Genomic DNA, 19632 nt, shown 5'->3' with positions numbered 1-19632 from the left:
ATGGCCAGCAGGGGGCGACTCCTTTCCTAACAAAAGTATGTCTGGTAGTATAGATGTCTATGGGGCAATGGCCCTTGGCTACCTAGCTGTCTGACATCAGATCACCTTCCTGATGAGTTCATGGGCTCAGTCACTAGTTTCAGGTCACTGATTAAAACACGAAGTTCAGTTTGGCAATTATGGTCATTACTAGAATAAGTCCAGTAATTTTTGTAAAAAGGATTTTTTTAGGATTTCCGTTCATGGTCTCAGGAGTCTCATCTCTGCTTTTGGCGGATGGTGTGGTTCCTTTGGACTCATCAACCTTGTTCCGGAAGCCGAGTGTGAAGCAGCTGGGGTGAGAATTTAGCACCTGAAACTCCGAAGCCACGGTTCTTAGTCAGAAAAGGGCAGCGTGTCCACTGCAGGGTGCAGGAGCGAGCTGCTACCTCAAGTGGATGATATCTTAGGGTCTTGTTTACAAGTGAGGGAAGAGGAAAGCAGGAGGCTGACAGATAGATGAATGCGGTGTCAACAGTGATGCAGACGCAGTACTGGGCTGTTGTGGTGAAGATAAAGTATGAAAGTACATCTATGATGTACCTTCTTACCCTCACCTTTGGCCCAGCAGTTTTTGATTTAGTTGTAGCCATAGTCTTTTGATTAAAAAACGTTTAGTTTTATTCCTAATTAGGACTAAATCCTTTTAGTTTTAGTCAACTAAATATCATAGGATTGTAGCAGACGAAGTCTAAAATTGATTCAGTTGAATAAAATACAAAGTGTCAAAGGAGCTGTGCATTCCTCGTGATGCACCGACAGCTTATTGAACTGTTGGTGTGATTATTAAACATAATCTCTGTTTCCTTTGGGGATCTCATTTGAGTGAGGTCACCTAATTCTGTGTGTAAATCCAGTTGTTGTTGATTTTTTTTGTTGTTTTTAGTAATTTTGAGCATCACGCAGTCATTTCATGTGGATGTAGGTCTTGGCAAAATGGCATTATATTTACATCCAGTGAAAACGGTGCTGTAAGAACTAGTAAGGTATTTTGAAATGGAGGAGAAAAAAAGGCCCTCAATCAGGCAGGGCGTGGGTGAGGGAGTGGTCCATACATCAGTTTGTGTTGCTGCAGCAGGGGGAGTAATTTATGCTCAGCCTGCAGGAGGAGAGAGCGATGGGCCTCCAAGGGGCCAACCCTTATCGATGACCTCGTCTGGTATTGCCCATCCACACTCACAAACGCACACGCACGCTGTCGTATGATTGACGGCGTGCGCTGACAGCCATATTGGAAGAAGGGAGCATGCTTTGACGAATGGAGACACACATGAAAGTAGCAGCTTCCATGATTTAAAGACCTTCACTTGTATGCACCCGCACAAACTCTGAGGTTGGAAGCACAAGACGGGCACCGCGATGCATGCTGAGCAAACGCACACACCTTTCTCCTTTATCTCATAGGGATTAAATTCATAGGCACAAATGGAGTTGTGTGTTTGTGTGTGTACCCAGCAATCTTCGTACGTGCGTGTGTGTACATTAGCTCATGTACTTTCCCATTGGCTGTCTGCAATCTTTTAGAAATGTCAGTGTGTGGGTAGAGCCAGCGTGAGCTTCGGTGTGTTAGCGTGCACGCTCCTGAGCCCCTCCAGTCACTCCATCACCGCATGTGCCTGCGTTTTTTGTGTGTGCGCGTATGTTACCAGCGCATGTTCATAAACGTTTGTGTCTCTCTGCTCGTGTGTGCTGCTGTTACTGTGTGTGCGCACACGCCCGTCCTTTGTGCACAGTGTGAGTGGGTGCCGAGAATCGCTAGTTCCATTAGAGAGTTGAAATTGAAGGGGATGTGTGGAAACGAGTGTCGAGGAGCATTCATGTCTAGGCCTATTGTGCAGAGCCACACTCCCCTCTCTGCTCCTCCTCCTCCTCCTCCTCTGTCTGTTTCCCTGTTTTTTCTTTCTTTCTTTCTTTCTCTCTCTCACACTCACACATTCAATTGCTCCCTCTTGATCACTCTGTCCTACTCAATTCAAAAAATGCCTCTCCACTCTGTGCAGTCTGTCTCTTTGCTCTCTGCATCTCTGTTTTGTCTTAGTGAGGAAAAGCAAGGTTGAGTTGCGGATCGAACTGGGAGTGTGTTGAATGAAGCTGTATCGTTTATCTGTTTTTCCTCGTTTTCTCTTCCTGACAGCATTTGTGTTTTGTTTGTGTTGTGTATAGTATATATGTTCTCATTGTGCTCATCACATAAACCAAACTATGAAGGCAATTCTGAGTATATTCATCTGTATGTGAGCTGCATCTGCAGGAATAGTTGTTCGTGTTCGGCATGGTGGAAACTCTTTGTTAAGCAGAAGTGGCGACACTGAAAAGGCTGTGATTCAGTTATCCAGTCCTAGTTTTAGGAAATTTCAAAACAAAAATGCCAATTATTTTGACCTCGTTTCGTGAGCATTACTTTTTTTTTTTTTTTAATTCTTTTTATCTGATAACAAACTGAAGATATATATGGAAACTGGAGCAAAAGTCCTTTTGATTAGTCATGTAACTGGTCACATTTGTGTACATGAAAATAATATTTTCAACCTTTTAAAGGGAGAAAAAGTATAAATTTAGAGGACAGAGGGGCAATTTGACTTCATTTTCCACTCATACCAGAGGCCATTTTTTGGGGTCTGGAAAAAAAGCAAGGTTGAGTCGAGGATTAAACTTGGAATATGGCTAATAAAGCTGTATTCTGTTTCTGCCTTCCTGTCGACCTGTTTTTCTACTTAGTTAGGGTTAAGCAGTCAAAACTGCTTGGGTAGGTTTAGATAATGTGGACTACTTTGCTAGGTTTGCACAGTCTTGACCTTTCAATTAGGTTTGGACAATTCAGACTAGTCGGCTAGGTTTAGACCAGGGGTCCCCAATCCCAGTCCTCGAGGGCCGGTGTCCCTGCAGGTTTTAGATGTGTCCTTGATCCATCACAGCTGATTTAAATGGATAAATGACCTTCTCAACATGTCTTGAAGTTCTCCAGAGGCCTGGTAATGAACTAATCGTGTGATTCAGGTGTGTTGACCCAGGGTGAGATCTAAAACCTGCAGGGACACCGGCCCTCGTGGACTGGGATTAGGGACCCCTGGTTTAGATAATCTAGACCAAGAGTGTCAAACTCCAGGCCTCGAGGGCCGGTGTCCCTGCAGGTTTTAGATGTGTCCTTGATCCATCACAGCTGATTTAAATGGCTAAATGGCCTCCTCAACATGTCTTGAAGTTCTCCAGAGACCTGGTAACTAATCATTTGATTCGGGTGTGTTGACCCAGGGTGAGATCTAAAACCTGCAGGACACCGGCCCTCGAGGCCTGGAGTTTGATACCCCTGATCTAGACTATTTGATTAGGTTTAAACAATCTGGACTACTTGGTTAGATTTAGCTAATCAAACCTGCTACCACAAGTTTAGATCATAAATCTTCTTGATAAAAAAACTACTCAGGGCAGATTTAGGTGTTAAAACTATTTAGCTAGGTTCTGAAAAAGGTCGTGGTTTGGGTTGAAGTACAACAGATGGCACTTTGATAAGAGCCACCTGCAGCATGTTATCATGTGTGTGCTGCAGGCATAAAAACTATTACTTTTCCTCTTTGTATTGAAATATATTTCAAAGTCACGCTTACAAAAAACAGGACAGCTTGCTTTCATAAACGAGAAAAAAATCTCAGTATTTCACATTTTGCCATGAGACCCTGTGACTATAGGGGAGCCCACGCAGTGACAAAGCCAGTACACTCTAAGGAAGTCTGTGTAACGTTAGGTTTGTTTACTCTGCCTTCCATACTTCCTTGAAACAGAATTTCGTCAGTGAAAAGTGCTCCAATAGCATTTTAGGAAAGCCAGAATGAAGCAGAGTGAAATGTAAAGTGAGGACACGAGAGAGGAGGCTGCATTCAGAACGAAAAATCTGAGGGAGAAGAGAAGGTGATGGAGAGCAGGGATAACAGAATAGACAAAAGCTGGGTTGGAAAAAAACAAGATAGACAGAATAAAGGGCACTGAAAAAGAGGCAGAGCCATAGTTAGCGTGGAGCGAGTCCCGCAGAGACATTTTAGAGATGTCAGGGAGATTGTATGTGTAATGATGAGCAGATAGGAGTGAAGCGCTTGATGGGAACTGTGCTCTGCATGCCTAATGTCTGTTAGAAGAGCCTCTCTCTCCTCATCGCGCCTCGAATTAGGCTCTAACACAATTACTGCTGCTTTGCATATCTCTTATGGATTGGATGATTACCAACCAAATGTGATAATAGACCTGCATGTGAGAAAGATAGGGAATGTGCATGATGTGAAAGAGAACACGGCGTGTGCGTGCGTGTATGGGAGATTATTACTGTGTGTGCGTGGGTGTGTGTGTGTGTGTGTGTGTGTCCGTCCAAGTGTTTTTAGAAGCGTATTAAGTACAAGCAACTAAATTAATGAGGTGAATAAAGGGATTCTGACACATCTGATATATGTGCATGTGTGTGAGATATATTTGCTCCAGTTTGGGAAGGTCATAGCAGATGTTTCCCATACTGATGAGTGTGGCTTAAATTCGCTGAATGACGATTCACATTTAACAAGGGTTTAAAGGATAAGTGTGGTGATACTCTTTATTTTGAGCTGTCATTAAATCCCATGAAAAGATTAAAATGAGCCGTGAGCTGCTATCACATTTTATCTGTGTAGCCTGAGGCTATTATGCTGAATTCTTCTGTTCCATAGAGTTGTTGTCCTCGACACTTTGCCCTGGCATGGTTTTTGTTCACCTCTTCTGGCTTTGGTTATTCTATGTTATCATCTCTGACTTTATTCATTCATTCGTTCATGAAACCTTCTCCATGGATCTCACAGGCATTAGTACCCAGTGAGGTGCAGTAACATTTTTTACATTCAGCAAATCCACATCTATGTGCTAAAGACACCACCACCCTACGTTTAGTTGCTCAACAGCCTCAGACAGAAGCAAAGCTGGTATGAGCTTCCTTCTGTTAGTGTATCCCCTCATGACCGAGCATTACTTAGGTGACTTAATCTAATAGAAAAGTAAGAATATCCTTCCCCTCTGTCCCCTGCACCATTAATTCTTGACTATAGACAGTATAAATATGGACGTAGGCGCCCCCATGTTGTCTGTCTTAAACCTCCATTCTCTTTAATGGCCACCAGGGGGAGACACCTGTGGTGGCTAAAAATAAAAATAAAAAATCTGCAAGCACTATCCCGCTGAGTTTATGGGCTCAGTCACTCATTTCATACTGTATAAAACAGTGGTGGTGTGGTGTAGTTTTGCAGTTTGAGGTGTACTCCTAATGCTCCAAACCTGGATAAATGCGAGGGTTGCATCTGGAACAGCATCGAGCATAAAACCCGGTCATTAATCCCAATCTGTGCGCTGCGGTGAACTCAATAAACCATAAAGTCCGTTTTGTAAATTTTGATCATTGTAAGATTCAGAAAGGCGAATAACCCAGGATCTGAGCCTACATTTCACAGTCAGATCCGCCCCTTACTTCATTATGAACACACCCAGTGTGTTTTATTTTGAGATACTCATACATGCAACGTTCTATTCTAACCACTGAATATACAATTATCCCTGTTTATTACAACAACTATCAGTTTTTAGGAAACAGTGGAAAGTTTTTTTTATATTTATGACCATTTTTAAGGTTAAAATTATTAAGCTTTGATGCTGACAGGGTGGGGAAGATGGAAAATAACCATTTGAGTTACATATTTTTTCACTGGGTTTGTTGGGAGTGATAAAAATATGGAATACTATAAACCACTATGCTCTCCTTCAACAGGCTGAGATAGTCAAGAGATTGAATGGGATCTGCGCACAGGTCCTCCCCTACCTGTCTCAGGAGGTAAGCGCGTGCACACGCACACACGCACGCACACTCTGGCACAGAGCCGTCAATAACCCTCTGACCCTCAGCACTATTCCTTACATCCTGGAATGAGATCACCCTCATTCCCACCTCATTACCTCTCCACCTCCGTGACCTCAAGCTCAGCATCCCTCTTCTCTCCTCCCATCATTCATCATCACTTGCTTCCTGTGTTTCTTTCCACCTCAATTTCCATTTCACCCTGCCCCCACCTCGATTCTGCCATATTCAATCTGTCCCATCCTCACGGTTGTCCCTTCCCCCCTCCCCTTTTGACCTCTTCCTTCACTCCCCTCTTTCCCTCCATTTTTCCCTCCTTTGCCTCCTCCTACTCCATCCAACTCTTCTCTTGCTTAATACATGTGTGTGTTTGTGTCAGTGTAATAAATGGCTGTGCGATTCAGATAAGCCATGCTCTTATCTGCCCACCAGGGGGTTGACCTCCACCCATTACAGCACACCAGCCGACCATCCATTCCCGGGTGTCACACAAGGCGTGCGTGTGTGTGTGTGTGTGTGTGTGTGTGTGTGTGTGTGTGTGTGTGTGTGTAACTGGATGAATAGCAAAATGGTCAGAGGGGGAGGCGCAACACCAGAGAGGGTTGTCGGGTCTCTGTTGGGACTATTGATATTGATCTAACCTCTCCACCCCCCCCCAACTCTCCTCCCCATGTTTCTATCTCGCTTTTGTCTTTCTCACTTTCCTCCTCTTGTCTTTACCCCCTGCCTCCCCCCTGTCTCCCACCCACCATCTCCAGCACCAGCAGCAGGTCCTGGCAGCCATAGAGAGGGCCAAGCAGGTCACCCCCCCGGAGATGAACTCCATCATAAGGGTACGTTGTTGCAACCCTAACCCTGCCTGAAAAAGTGCAAATATTGACCAACCCGATCAATTCTATTGTTTTCTTTTACATCTTGCATTTATTGACTTATTGTTTGTGAGGATAAAAACCTTTGTGTGTCATCGCAGGGTTTTTCTCAAAAACCTAAAATGTTTTTTTAATGCTTTTTTTATATCGTGTGAAATGAAAAACCCTAAACCTCAAAGGTTTCCTGCCCCGATCTGTTTCCTCCTAAACAGAGCATTATAAAAGTAAATAAGCATTTATTAGCTCCAGTTGCTAATGAAAAACGTTAAAATGACCCATAAATCATGATTATATTCAAGCGCTGGTAATGTATGCCTGCACAGTAAAATAAACATTTATAATTGTTCCCACTGTTTTGTTTAAGCAGCTCTGGGAACAATTAATTTTTAAAGGGTTTCTTTAGAGTTATATTGATGAAGTCCAAGAGAAACTTTTAAAGCACAGACTTTCTTTTTTTTTTCTGATGCACCAAAAGTTGGAATATAAGAAATTAACTTTTCTAGAAGTGGCTAAGCTCCAAAGAAATGCTGGATTCTTCTGTTAAAGCCTCCATGCCTTGAAATGTTTTTGTTTAGGTTTCATGTTAAATGTGCAGATTTAAGTAGAGATAACCTCGGGGCATTATTAGGGTTAAAATCTCTTCTACACTTACGTCTTAGGAGTGTGTAGTACTCTTCATCACGAGTAAACTACTTTTTGTGTCTTTTTAAAGTGGTGGTATCCATCCCATCGAGGGGATAAATTTGATTAAGCCACAATCCTGTCCATTGAAGCAATTACAGCACAGTTATCTCGCTAGCTAAAATACCAAATCTGTACAAACCAGGCCAGCTCGTTAGCCTGCTATGCGCAGATATTCTTTATATCGGCAGCTTTAACTACTAAAGCTACGCTTCATCATTATCAGCCTCGTGTTAGCTATCCTAGCTCCTCCATCATTTCACTATTGTCTAGTGTTCGCTAGCCCAGCCACTCCATCACTGTGATAGATGATTCACGGTGGTGCGTTGCTTTTGTCTTTGTGTCTGCGACTTGTGATAAAGAAGGTGGCGCTCTGCGTTGGCGTTTGTGGTAGGGCGTTCTGTTGTCGGTGGATCTTTTGCTTTCAAAGGAGCTTGTAAAGAAAAGCGTCTGGACTTCTTTAAGTTGCTTGAAGACGCTTGAAGTCCAGACGCTTTTCTTTACAAGCTCCTTCGACTACGATGACCTGGATGACTGAGAACCTTCACAGACATCTTTTGCTTTGACTTTAGTCGCATCATGTAGAAAGTTAGAGGATCAGCGGGGGCAGTTATGTGTCGATTATAAGAGGTCAGAGGGAGCTGCCGTAAAAATGAACTCACTTTTGGGTGTGTGTAAAAGAGAAGCGTGGCAGTAACAATGTATCTCTCTGTACTTTAAAATCAAAGGCATGTCGATCCCATGATATTGTTTTTTCCAGTTCTGTGCTCAGATACCTCTTTGTCTGCACTTGTTTCTTAGGCTTTTATACATCTTAAAAACTGCATCTATTATAAATAAGCTATGTGTATCTTCTACTGAGCATGTGCTATGATACGTGCGTTCCATCTATCCTGTTGTCTGTAAACTATTAGCGCTGTGCCTCAAGGGTTATATATTAAACATGACCTGTGGTTCTATAATAGGTCTGTCCTGTGTTTTGCAGTGATTTGTGCGCTTGATCTATCCTACTGTCTCTAAGTTGCGTCTGATTCTTTTCCATGCAGCAGCAGCTCCAGGCTCACCAGCTGTCTCAGCTTCAGGGCCTGGCCCTGCCCATGACTCCGCTGCCGCTGAGCCTGAGCCAGCCGACCCTCCCTGCCGTCACCACCTCCTCTGGTCTCTTCTCCCTCTCTTCCCTGCTGGCCTCTCAAGCCCAGCTGGCCAAGGAGGAGAAAGCATCGCGGGATGGAGTCGACAGCCACCGTGAGGAGGATGGAGACAAGTCTGATTAGATGGTGTTTCAGCCCTATTCAGCTCTGTTTTTATCCAGAGACCTGAATCCCTAGATTCAAGCCCACTTGGCCTATAGCCTCTCCCCCAGGTCTCCCTCTCTTTGACACTACCTAACATGGGCTTCAATTTCATCTCTTCCGACCCCCTAGCCAACCCCATTATTGGGAGGTCTTTGGCACATACCACCTTATATCCTGGTATTCACCATAGTTGGGTTGTTTCTATATCTTTTTTTTTTTTTTTTTTTTTAAGCCATGAGACTGTCGCTTTCTTATGTATCTTGTATTTTCAAGTGCTCTCTCTCTCTCTCTCTCTCTTTTTTGCATGTGATTAAGCCACATTTATCCCTTTTTAAAAAAAAAGAAAATCAGGACTACTTTCTATTTCAGTTTCTTCCTGCCTCCCTCTTGCTTTTTCTCTCTCTTCTGATTCCTGTTGAGTTTCCGTGTTTTCCTTTCTTCTCCATGCCTCTCTCTCTCTTCCTCCCTGTCTTCCTCCCACCTCTTGCCTCTGCCTCTTTCATAGGTCCTTGTTAGACAGGACTGATCCGTCAGACTGAATGCACTGTTCCGTAGGTGTTAACAGAAAAACTGTTAAACACTTGGATTTGCTGGCAAGCTGTAAAACTTGTCAGATGCAACACAGGATTCCTAAAAACTTCATTTTCCCAACATAAAGGTCTCACCGAAATCAGCAGTGTTGATATTTCATGGTGTTTCACCTCGCGTGTATTCATTCTAAGATAAAAGTGGGCTCAAATGCCCCGGCTAAAGACAGAAGCGTGCTTAAAAGCTATACTCACTTTCTAATCAAAAACCTCTGCCTTCAAAAGAGAATCGGTGTTATGAAAAGACATATCCGGGCAAATTAGAGATTTTGCGAGTAATCCTAATTTTATATAAAATAAAAGCATCTTAGATCCGACTTAATGCTGAGAGCCATCAGAGTAGATAACAGACCCACCTTGATAAGTAATCCCCCCGACGTTTGATCCTTGCCCGACCCTGTGAGGTGCGTTGGATAAATCCACCCAGCACCGTAACTGAAAGGCATCATTAAACGGAGCTGAGGTAGCACAACGTGCAGCAAAGAGAAGTAACGCCACTTCACGTCCACACCTTCCCACCATCTTTTTCCTCTTTAATGTGCACTAATATCAGAGCAGACACTGAGGGGAGAAAGAGTGCATGTTGTGTGTTTGACAGCAGAGGGCAGCGTGTGTCTTTGAACCATCCTCCTCGCTTGTGCAGAACAAGGACAATGACAGAGTGCAGACTGTGTCACAAAGGGAATGGCTTATTTATCCAGTCTGAGTGTGCAAACTTAACGCACAGTAGACACTAGACCGGTGGGATCAATTACTGCAGTGATGCAGGTCTCGAAAAGTTGTCTGCTTTGGTTTATTTTGGTCTCTAAATGGAACGACTCCACCTAGCATGAAACAAAAACACGGGCTCTCTGTAAATTCACTTTTAAATACCCTACGATTCACTGCACATAAAGATCTTTCACATATCAGATTAATCCTGCATTATACAGTTGATTTAATGCCTACATGGGGCACTGAGTATGATTGAATATAGTTACATTACTGTAATTCACACAGATGAAGCACAAGTGCATTCTACAGCTGCTGCTATGAATCCAAACTAAACAAAAACACCCCCTTCAAACAGAAAGGTCCTGTACGCTCTTGGTTGTTTTCAGATTAGACCTCGAGTCTGCTGGAAGCTGGGCGAAACTATGCCAGCCCACCACAACATTGATGATCTCATTGCAATACAAAGTTCAGCTGCGGAATCTTCTGGTTTGACTTTCCTTTAGATGTTATTACGAGCAACGGCACCTCTGCCACATTGCTGAAGGTCTTTATCCGGTCAGAGGATCTACTACCACCGTCCTGGTGCCAGACGCCAAAGGACAATTCCCAGATGTCTCGTTTCCATGCACCAACCTGTTGGAGCTTTTTTGGAGGTGCAAGGTAACATACTCAGTGTTAGGCAGATGGCTTTAAAGTTGTGGTTGATTATTTTATTAAAATACCCACTGCATCTTTTACCAAATTCTTAAGGGAAAAAAAAGTTCTGCTCCATGTGGGGGTCTGCAAAAAATGTAGTAGTTGACATTGCATAGTTTGTCCAACAGAGGGCACTCTGCAACACACGTGATTTGAATGCCACGCAGCAAACGCAGCAACCAGCCGGTCACTAATCTGGGAACCAGGTTTACTAAAGTCAGACTCTAACTGTAAACTGAGCAGATCAGCAACTCTGAGTTGGTATCTTCATGGAGGCTGGTCAGAGTAGGCAGCCATTTTTAATGATGCTGTCTGAAACAGAGGTCGCTTGTGACATATTGAGTCTCATAAAGGTTAAATAAATAAAACTAAAATTATGTTGGGCCGCTCTATATAATCGTAGAAAAAAGTTTGTACCATAGGCCTGCCATCGGATCAGAATTGAATCCGATCATTTCCTATCTGATTTCTCAGGATTAACAAACTCTGAATTTTAGCTAAACCTGCTTCCTGGAATAGGGTTGTGATCTGAGAGGAGCATAATATAATATCACCAAATACTGTTTGTTTTTTGTTTTTTAAAATTAAAGAGTGTCTTTTGCATTACATACAGTTCCTTACTGTGATCTAAAATTGGTCTTTACAGGAAATGAAGACACATCTGCAGCTCTTTAATAAACTCTTCTGTTTATTTATTTTTTAAACCAGCATGGCAAGAATTCATGTTATTAGTAAGGAGAATAATCAGTGATCGCTTTTAGAAGCATCTGAAAGTCTTATGTTGCATTTAATTAAGAACATTTGTATAATGATAGCATTACAGTCCAAATTCTCAGTCAGTTAGGAGACTATTATTTGTAAAGTAGTATAGAGCCAGTTTGACAGTATCTTTTGTTCGGTGGTTTTCACTTCAGACATTTTGACATGTCCCAGTAAGGTAAGGTGTAAATAGTAGAATTAATGACTTCCATTGAGCTGTTAAGTACTGTTCATGCTATCATACTGTCATTGCTTAGTGGGAAATTTAAATTGACCAGAGCTGTAATTTATATCAGTAACACAGATATTCTACCTGTTAGTACAAGTCAAAATCTCTGCTGTGAAAAGTATCAGTGCAAATTAATAAATAGTGGAAGTAGACCAATTTTTATACCCAGTGCGCATTTATAACACCAAAAAAAAATGCAAAATAGGACTGAAAATTTGTCTATAGTTAAAAAACAAAAAAGAATAGAGACTACATCGCGTTCTTCATCATGTTTGGGTTGAATTTGTTTGCTTTTTGGATATATTGGAGTTTCTTTTTACTGTCCCGGGGATTTGTCAGGCAACAGAAGTGCGAATGGGCGAAATGTCTGCTTTCAAAAAGATGACATGCAATTTGAGAGGTACCACGTATACTTTGAAAATGTCGAACCACACTTAAAAGCACGTACACCTGTCTTGACCTCCTCTCTTTTCATCTCTGAATGGCTTCATTGAGTGTAGCCATCTCGAGCTGTATATGTATTTTTAAAAAAAAACCTGCTCCTTTCATTTGGGGGAAAATAAGCTCAGAATGGTCTCCGGTTTGATGATAAAGCACATTTTTATTGCAGAAGTACCCTTCAAAGAGATCGGCGAACGTGCACGTTTGATATCCAAAAGTGAAAATACATATGAGGGACTTTCAGAATAAAAGCCTCCGTCTTCTAAAGGTTCAGGTGATAAACTGTTGATGGCATTTGCTGGAGGACTCTTTCAATGATCCCCATTGTTGTGTATGTATGTGAATACATAAAACAAGGTGTGTATAAACACTTGTACAGATCCCGTAGTCGATGCTAAACCAGATGAAATGCGTTGCTGTTCTTACAACTAAAGCTAACATGCTACCTTGCTTGTGAATTAAGCTCGCGGCACGTCGTCCTCCCATCTAGCTGCATACTGTATGTATCTAGTTGCATACATACTGTACTTGTTGTAGTGAAATGCAGAGCGTGTAGACAAAGCAGAACACACACACACATCAATGCATGTCTGCGGGGGAACTGAGATTGATTTCTTTCTAGTGGAGACATATTTTTTTTTTCTTTTTAAAGAATGTTTGATCCAAACTTTCTGTGATCGATGCACTCGTTCCTTTCCTCCCCCCTTTTCTTCGTTTTTAAATATTAATCGATATGAACTAGAGGGAGATTTGCAAGGCTGACGTTTTAGACGTACAAATGAAATTCTATGTATTTGTTGAAGTAGTTGGAGGTGCTCGCCTCTGTATACAGTTATACATAGAAAGCTTTATGTGTATATGGCTGCATCTTCTCTTGTCTGTCCTGGATGATTCTTGTGCTATTGTGTTACAAAACTGATGTGACACCAGGGGGGAGGGAAACTGCAGTATGTTGACCTTTTCACCCTTTGATCCCCCTTTCCTTTTCTCCCCCCTCCCACCACCCTAACACTCCCTCCCTCCCACCCACTCCCCTTGACTCCTGTGCCGCCTCTTTGCCCTCATAGCGTGAAGCATTGTAAGCGTTTTGAGCTTTGTAAAGGTCTTTTTTTAAATACTTATTTTGTGTATAATGTAAAACCTAAAAGTGTGTAATTTGGCAAAAAAAAAAATGTTTTGTGTCTGAAATCATAGCTTCATTTAAACAAACGAAAAAGAAACTCTAAAAAAAAAAACGTACAGCAAACATTTACTATAAATAAAATGAAATGTTCTGCAGTAAGGAAGGACTTCTGGTGCCTTACAAATAAAGTCAATCAAATCATAAACAAGTCTCGCTCGTCTTTGACTTGATGCACACCGTCTCCTGACTGGGAAGAGTGGCTCTTGTGGGCTTCCAACATTTTATTGTCCTTTTTCTGCTTATTGCTGGCAGGATGGAAGAATCGTTGCTTCCCGGTTATCTCAGCGTTCGAGTGTGAACTTGCAAACTGAAAAATTTGCAATCAACATTAACAATAACCAGTCCCTAGCTTGGCTGGCTGCTGCACCACTCACACCCCAAAAAGTTACAAAGAAAATGTTATTGCAGGGTAAGTGAGGTTCTTCAGGTATGCCCCACTGTGAGGGGAACCCTAGGGTGGATCCAGGACATGTTTCTTCTCTTGGCTGACCTGGGACCACCTTAGTACCCCCACAAAGAGCTAGAGGCCTGAGAGAGGGAGGTCTGATAATCTCTGTTCAGGCTCGTGACTGGATAATGACAAATGGAGGGATGGATTGATTATTAGGAAATATGCACGTTGTGATCAGGTGAATACCGTTGCTTTTCCAAGTGTGCAGGTTTAGCAACACTGACTCCTAAAAATAAGAATAACCCAAAACCCCCTTTCTAGATTTATGCCACTTTAGACAGGTGACAGTAAAAGTCTTATTTATTTTAAGGTAACACAAACCTAACAATTTTTAATTTCAGCTCTAAAAAAAATCACGATTGTGATCTCTGCCAATAGATCCCACTCGATCCTACTTTAATTACAGCATACGCCCATGAAGCACACTTCACAAGGTAACATATTATTTGGAACATGGGCAACTTATTTTTTTTAATTGGATGAAAGATGCAGAGCCAGTGATATATTTTTAAATCAGTTTCACTTCATGATACTGAAGTGCTCTTTTGCCACCATTCAGAGAGACCGATTAAAAACCCAAACGCTGGCATGGCTGATTAATGTGCAGATTAATCAAATCTCTCTCGAGTGTTTCAGCTTAAACTTGAGCTTGTGCGTGTCTTTGGGAAACTGTTACTCATCACGCCAGCGCAGATGTTCTTTATAGTGGCACTAAAAAACTCAACATACGAGTGAATCACCCATCTTTTAAATTTTAGGGTCTAACTCCAAAGCTTAGATAAGAGAGCACTCAGTGTTTTAACATCAGCGATGTTTGAGGTTTTTTCCAGACCCGGAATTATTCATTTAAACGTGTCCTGATGTCTTCTGACCGCCCCAGGGTGGCTGTAGTTCACGTCAGATCCACCAGGAGGAAGTGTTGATTTACGTTTACCAGCCCTTTTCCCACTGAGGTGAACCCGGCAGGTAATTGCTCTGAGGTATTCTCACATGCGCTCCTGTGTTTGTGTGTCACATAGGAGGGGAAGCTTTCTGTTCTTAAGACTGCAATGATGAGATTTTATCTATTCTGCACTGTGTGTGTCCAGATTTGATGTTACATCTCGAAGGCAGCGGATCACGACCCCGCTTGGCGCCTGTACAATATCCCCATTTGGATGCTCTGTTTATCAGGTTTGAGCCCTAACTTGGTTTGCTGCATTCACCACTCCTCCTGGTCCATTCAGGTGGATGCACATCCAGTGGATTTTTGTTTTTCTTTGTGCAAAATTACATTGGTTTCTTTCTCATTTCCTCCTCAGTCTGTTTTCTCTTTTTCCTCCCTGTCACCGTCTCCCTCTGGTTGCCTTCCTCACTGTGTGTCCAAGCAGCTCTGTGTGTGTGTGTGTGTGTGTGTGTGTGTGTGTGTGTGTTCAGAGATGAGGGAGAGGAAGACTTGTGAGCCCTCTGAGTTCCTGTGGTTGCAGCCCTTCCTCCCCTCTTCCTCCCTTTCCTCTTATTCTGTCTCCCTGCAGACGGCTCTGGATCTGACACTTAAATAAATATGAAAGTGCCCTATTTTTTCCTCTTTCTGTCTGAGGATTCACACATTCCTCACAAGAAGCTACACAGGCAGCAGAGGAGGCGCGCATCTCTCTCATCCAGTGTTTTTTTTTTTTTATTATTTCTTCCCCTCCCCTCCCCTTTCTAAACCCCATTGGAAAAAAAGTGCCACATTCTTACTTAGGTTGTTTAATTAGTGGCACTTTAAAGGATAAAGTTGGTGTCATATTATGTGAACAAATCCCATGAAAAGATCCCTATTGTAGCATATTCCTCAGTGCTATCTCAGGACGACAAAAGCAAACAAAACATGCCATTAAAAAAAAAAACTTTAAGATTTTAGCAGTCCATGCTGGAGAAAGTCAGTCTTTGGTCCCCTATAGCTCCTCTCCTCACTAGCACACATAAAAGACTCAGAGCTAGGACAGCAATATGCTGCTATTTGTTGTTAATGGTGCTTGGCGATGCAGGCCAGTGCCGGCCGCTGAGCTACATTTATTTAAAGGTGCCCAGCCCGGCAATGTATCGAGGCTGCGGGAGGGTTAGGAGTGCAGGGTTGGGGGTGGTTTGAGATACATTATACTTTGTATAAATGAGAGAGTCACAACCAGACAAAAGCCGCTCACATTTGTTGTGATGCTGAGATGTAACCAACATGAATTTTTAAAGGCACATTTGTTATGCTTGTCCTTAAATTCTGCCACATATATATTGTGGTATCCGATCTTGAAAGTCAGGCTTTGTGCAGCACATGAGTCAAACACAGCCCAGTATAATATTAGTAAGAGCGTATATACTCAACATAGGAATCTCGCTCACACTGCTCCACCCACTTCCTGTTTATACCTTTTGCTTGCAAGCGGCGGCCAATCAGAAAGAAGTTGGCTTAAAAATGTAATAGAAGGGAAATTGTGAGTCATACAAAGCAACTCCAGTAGAATCCATCAATAAAAACACGGAGCAGGAAATGAGCATAACTGAGACTCATTATTTATTTCTGCTGCTATTTGTTAAAACGGTTAAAATCTGACATGGTGCTCTCACTGCTGCATAAACAAATGAACCTCTTTCATTACAGCTGCGCTCAGAGCCCGTCAGTTCTCTGCTTGCTCTTTTCCCACCGGGCACTTTCCACCATTCAGCTGAGAGCTCTGCTTATATCCGTGCCCGCTCTTCATATAGCACACAAATGTAAGTTAGTATTGTCACTGCCCACTTGCTGCTTGTGTTGAGCTTGATGCTGTTGACAGAGTCGGAGTGGAAAAGTCAAATCTGTAGATCATGTGCATTTATATTTTAATCCATTCCACGTGCGTGACTCAAAGCTGCACGAGCCAACAGGTTTGGAACGGACACGTTTGAAGATGCCGGCTGTGGACCTGCAAACTGAATGAAAGCACCGACTCTGTATGCAGTTCTGATGGGAATGCACAGGGCCTGCACTGGAAAACAAGCGTCTGTGTGTGCGTGTGTGTGCGCGTGTATATGATGATGATGATGAGTGCAAGCAAAAAGAAAGAGGGAGAGAGCGGCGGAGAGCAAGAAGCGTCTTGATTAATCATGATTGACTCATTCAGAGCCCACTCGTCTTTTCCCCCTCGCTCCCTCGCTCCAGCTCTCCTTTATGGCTTGATTACGGAGACGTACTCTATCTCTCATTACCTCCCCTCCTCCGTCTCTCACTTCTTTTCTTCATCTTTTCTCTCTTCCTCTGACAACCCCCCCACCACCAATACTACTCACCCCCCCCCCTTCAACGCCTACCCAACTGCGCCACTTTATTCATCCCTCCCCGGAAAGGAGGCTGTCAATCTCCACGTCTGCCGTGTCTCCATCCTCTAACCCGCCGCCGCACTAGCCCTCCATCCATTCATCCCCGGCCCATCCATCAGTCATTCTTTTCCCTCTCTCCTTCCTTTTTCCCTCCCTGCCTCACTCATTCCTGCCACTTTGTGACTCTTTTATATATAAAATTTCCCCTCTTTCTCCGTTCAAAGCTTTCCTCTATTTATCTTCATCCCCCTTTTTCCTCCCTCTACTGCATTCAGTGATCAGTGTCTGCGTGTCTGTCAGGCACGCTCGGAAATGGAAAGAAGCAAACACACAAAGCAAAAACCCTCTCTCTCTCTCTCATTCTCAGCCTTTCTCTGTGTCTCTCTTCCTTTTCTCGCGGCCTCAGCTGGAGGAGCTGAGTGTTGACACAGCCTGGTCTAATACAGATGCTTCCAGAGATGCATCCTGGGAAAGCATCTCTTGGCCTGGTTTTCTAATCTTGTCTTCTCTCTGTACAGTTCCCGAACGCATGCACACGCACAGTTCATGCATGCTTTTATGTGTGTGCTGCATCTGATCTTTTCTGTGTGTGTGTGTGTGTGTGTGTGTGTGTGTGTGGCTGGTTTTCGAATGCAGAAAGAGAGATGAGAGACTATTCAAACTTTAATGCACTCATACGAGATACAAACGACCTTTCTCTCACTCCTTCATGCTCTGCCCTCTCCTTTACTCACCTTCCTCATCTCTTCTTTCCTTTTCTCTCATTCTTCACTTTGATATCTTCATCTTAAAAAAAAAAAACAACCCAAATTTTACTCTAACCCTTTGTCTCTCCGCTCTCTGTTCTCTCCTCTCTTTGCTCACCTCCTCTTTCCTCCTTGCTCATTCTCCATTCTCTTCATCATCTCACCCCATTTCATTCACTTCTCGTTTTCAGTTTTGTCTTTCATCTCTCACCCCGTCCTCGTGTTTGACTCATAACCACTCTCACCTTATCTCTATTACTCAGCATCTATCTCTGCTGCTTTTTTCCTGCCTGAGCCGCCTCTCTTGTTCTGCTGCCTAACGGCTGCCGTCTTCAACCAAGGCCTTTTTTTCCCCCTTTGGACATTTTTCGAATCTTTGTTGATAAAATTGTCAACACTGTCTTTTTTTTTTTTTAACAGTTGTTGATTTACTGTGAAGATAATCACAGAAATATTGTTATTAGAGTTTTTACACTGCTCTGTATCCGTGCTTTAGGTTTACAGCAAGGAGTTTGACTTGTTCAGCATGGCTGCTGTTAAAACTAAACACTTCTGAGCATGTGACTGATTTAAGAGCTGTTGTGTTTCTGCACAGACCGGGCGTTTCCAGGAAGATTTCAGGTTTAGTCACTGCATGCAGATGTTACTCACCAATGTTAGATGCAGGGTGTAGCTTGCTTAAAGTCACTATTACCACCACAGGCTACATTCACAGACTGACACATTCACAGTTTTCAGACCAAAGTATTTGTATATGAAATTAACATCTTCATATGTATTTCTTGAACAAAACAAACAAGCAAGAGAAACTTTAATTATATTTTCTTTTTGCCTGACATTTGACTTGGTTCTTGGTTGTCTTTGTATGTGGACAAAACACATCATTACTTTTGCAATGTAATCCCATCATGGATTAGGTTCAGGTGGGGCTTTATTGCACGCTAAGCCCACATTAGACTGCATTTGTCTACAGTTGAGCGTGCCTGGTGTTTTTGTTTGTTTTTGTTTGGGATGCTTTTAGGTCATAAGCGTTTGGGCAATGGCACAGTTTTCCTAACCTCGCCTCTGTACACGATCACATTAGATGTTAAATCAAATGATTAGATTGAAGTGCAGACTTTCAGCTCTAATTCAAGGGTACTAATTAATTACATTAACAGCTTCTCTGGGAAAAAAAGGAAAGACGGGATATTCTTCAATAGCCGACTTAGTCACCTGATTTCAAGCCAAGAAGGCATTTACTGAAGACAAAACTGAAGGCAGAGAAACCGTGTGGTTGCATGTTTAAAGGCCTGGCACAACACCTCAAGGGAGGAAATGCAGCATTTGGTGGTGTCCATGGGTTCTGCACTTCAGGGAGTCATTGACTGAGCGGTGTGCCTGGTTATGTCCAGTGTTGTAAACCTTGCGCCCTGCTGTGTCAGCCTGCGTCTGGTGCATCTCCATCCATTTATTCCTTCCGGCTCTTCATCCATCCAACCCATCCCTCTTTTCTCTCTTTCTTTCCTCTTCCCTCTCTGTTTCACTCATTCCCGAAGTTCCTTCTCTGCTGACTTTCCACAGTCGTTTCTCTATTTGTTGCTCGCACGCTTATTAACTCGCAATCACTGAAACAACCTCGAACGTTAGAGGGAATGAAAATCCCACCATCGCTCATCAAAACATTACCTCACGCTTCTGCCAGGGGTCAGATAGTCCTCGTGGTATTATCTGCCACCGATGTCATTCTTTCCATCTAGTTCTTGAAAATAAAGCAAAGAAGCTCCG

The 19632-nt window shown here is 42.8% G+C and overlaps 1 protein-coding gene across 2 annotated transcripts in view; it reads left to right on the top strand.

The window, feature by feature from the left end:
- tle5 (TLE family member 5, transcriptional modulator) overlaps positions 1-13375 on the top strand; it is a 57472-nt gene extending 44097 nt beyond the window's left edge. Inside the window, exons 5-7 of one of the 2 annotated variants that reach the window (XM_026157999.1) lie at positions 5813-5875; positions 6658-6732; positions 8499-13375. In XM_026157999.1, coding sequence (XP_026013784.1) covers positions 5813-5875; positions 6658-6732; positions 8499-8723 — 363 coding nt within the window. In that variant the 3' untranslated portion in view covers positions 8724-13375. Of the gene's footprint in view, positions 1-5812; positions 5876-6657; positions 6733-8495 lie in introns of both variants that reach the window. The other variant, XM_026157998.1, reaches the window with a different exon arrangement.
- The last annotated feature ends 6257 nt before the right edge of the window (positions 13376-19632 follow it).

Source organism: Astatotilapia calliptera, chromosome 23 (genome assembly GCF_900246225.1).
Source record: "Astatotilapia calliptera chromosome 23, fAstCal1.2, whole genome shotgun sequence".
In the NCBI taxonomy this organism is placed as follows: domain Eukaryota; kingdom Metazoa; phylum Chordata; class Actinopteri; order Cichliformes; family Cichlidae; genus Astatotilapia; species Astatotilapia calliptera.
The sequence above is the reverse complement of the archived record's forward strand: the minus strand, read 5'-3'. Positions and strand labels throughout refer to the sequence as shown.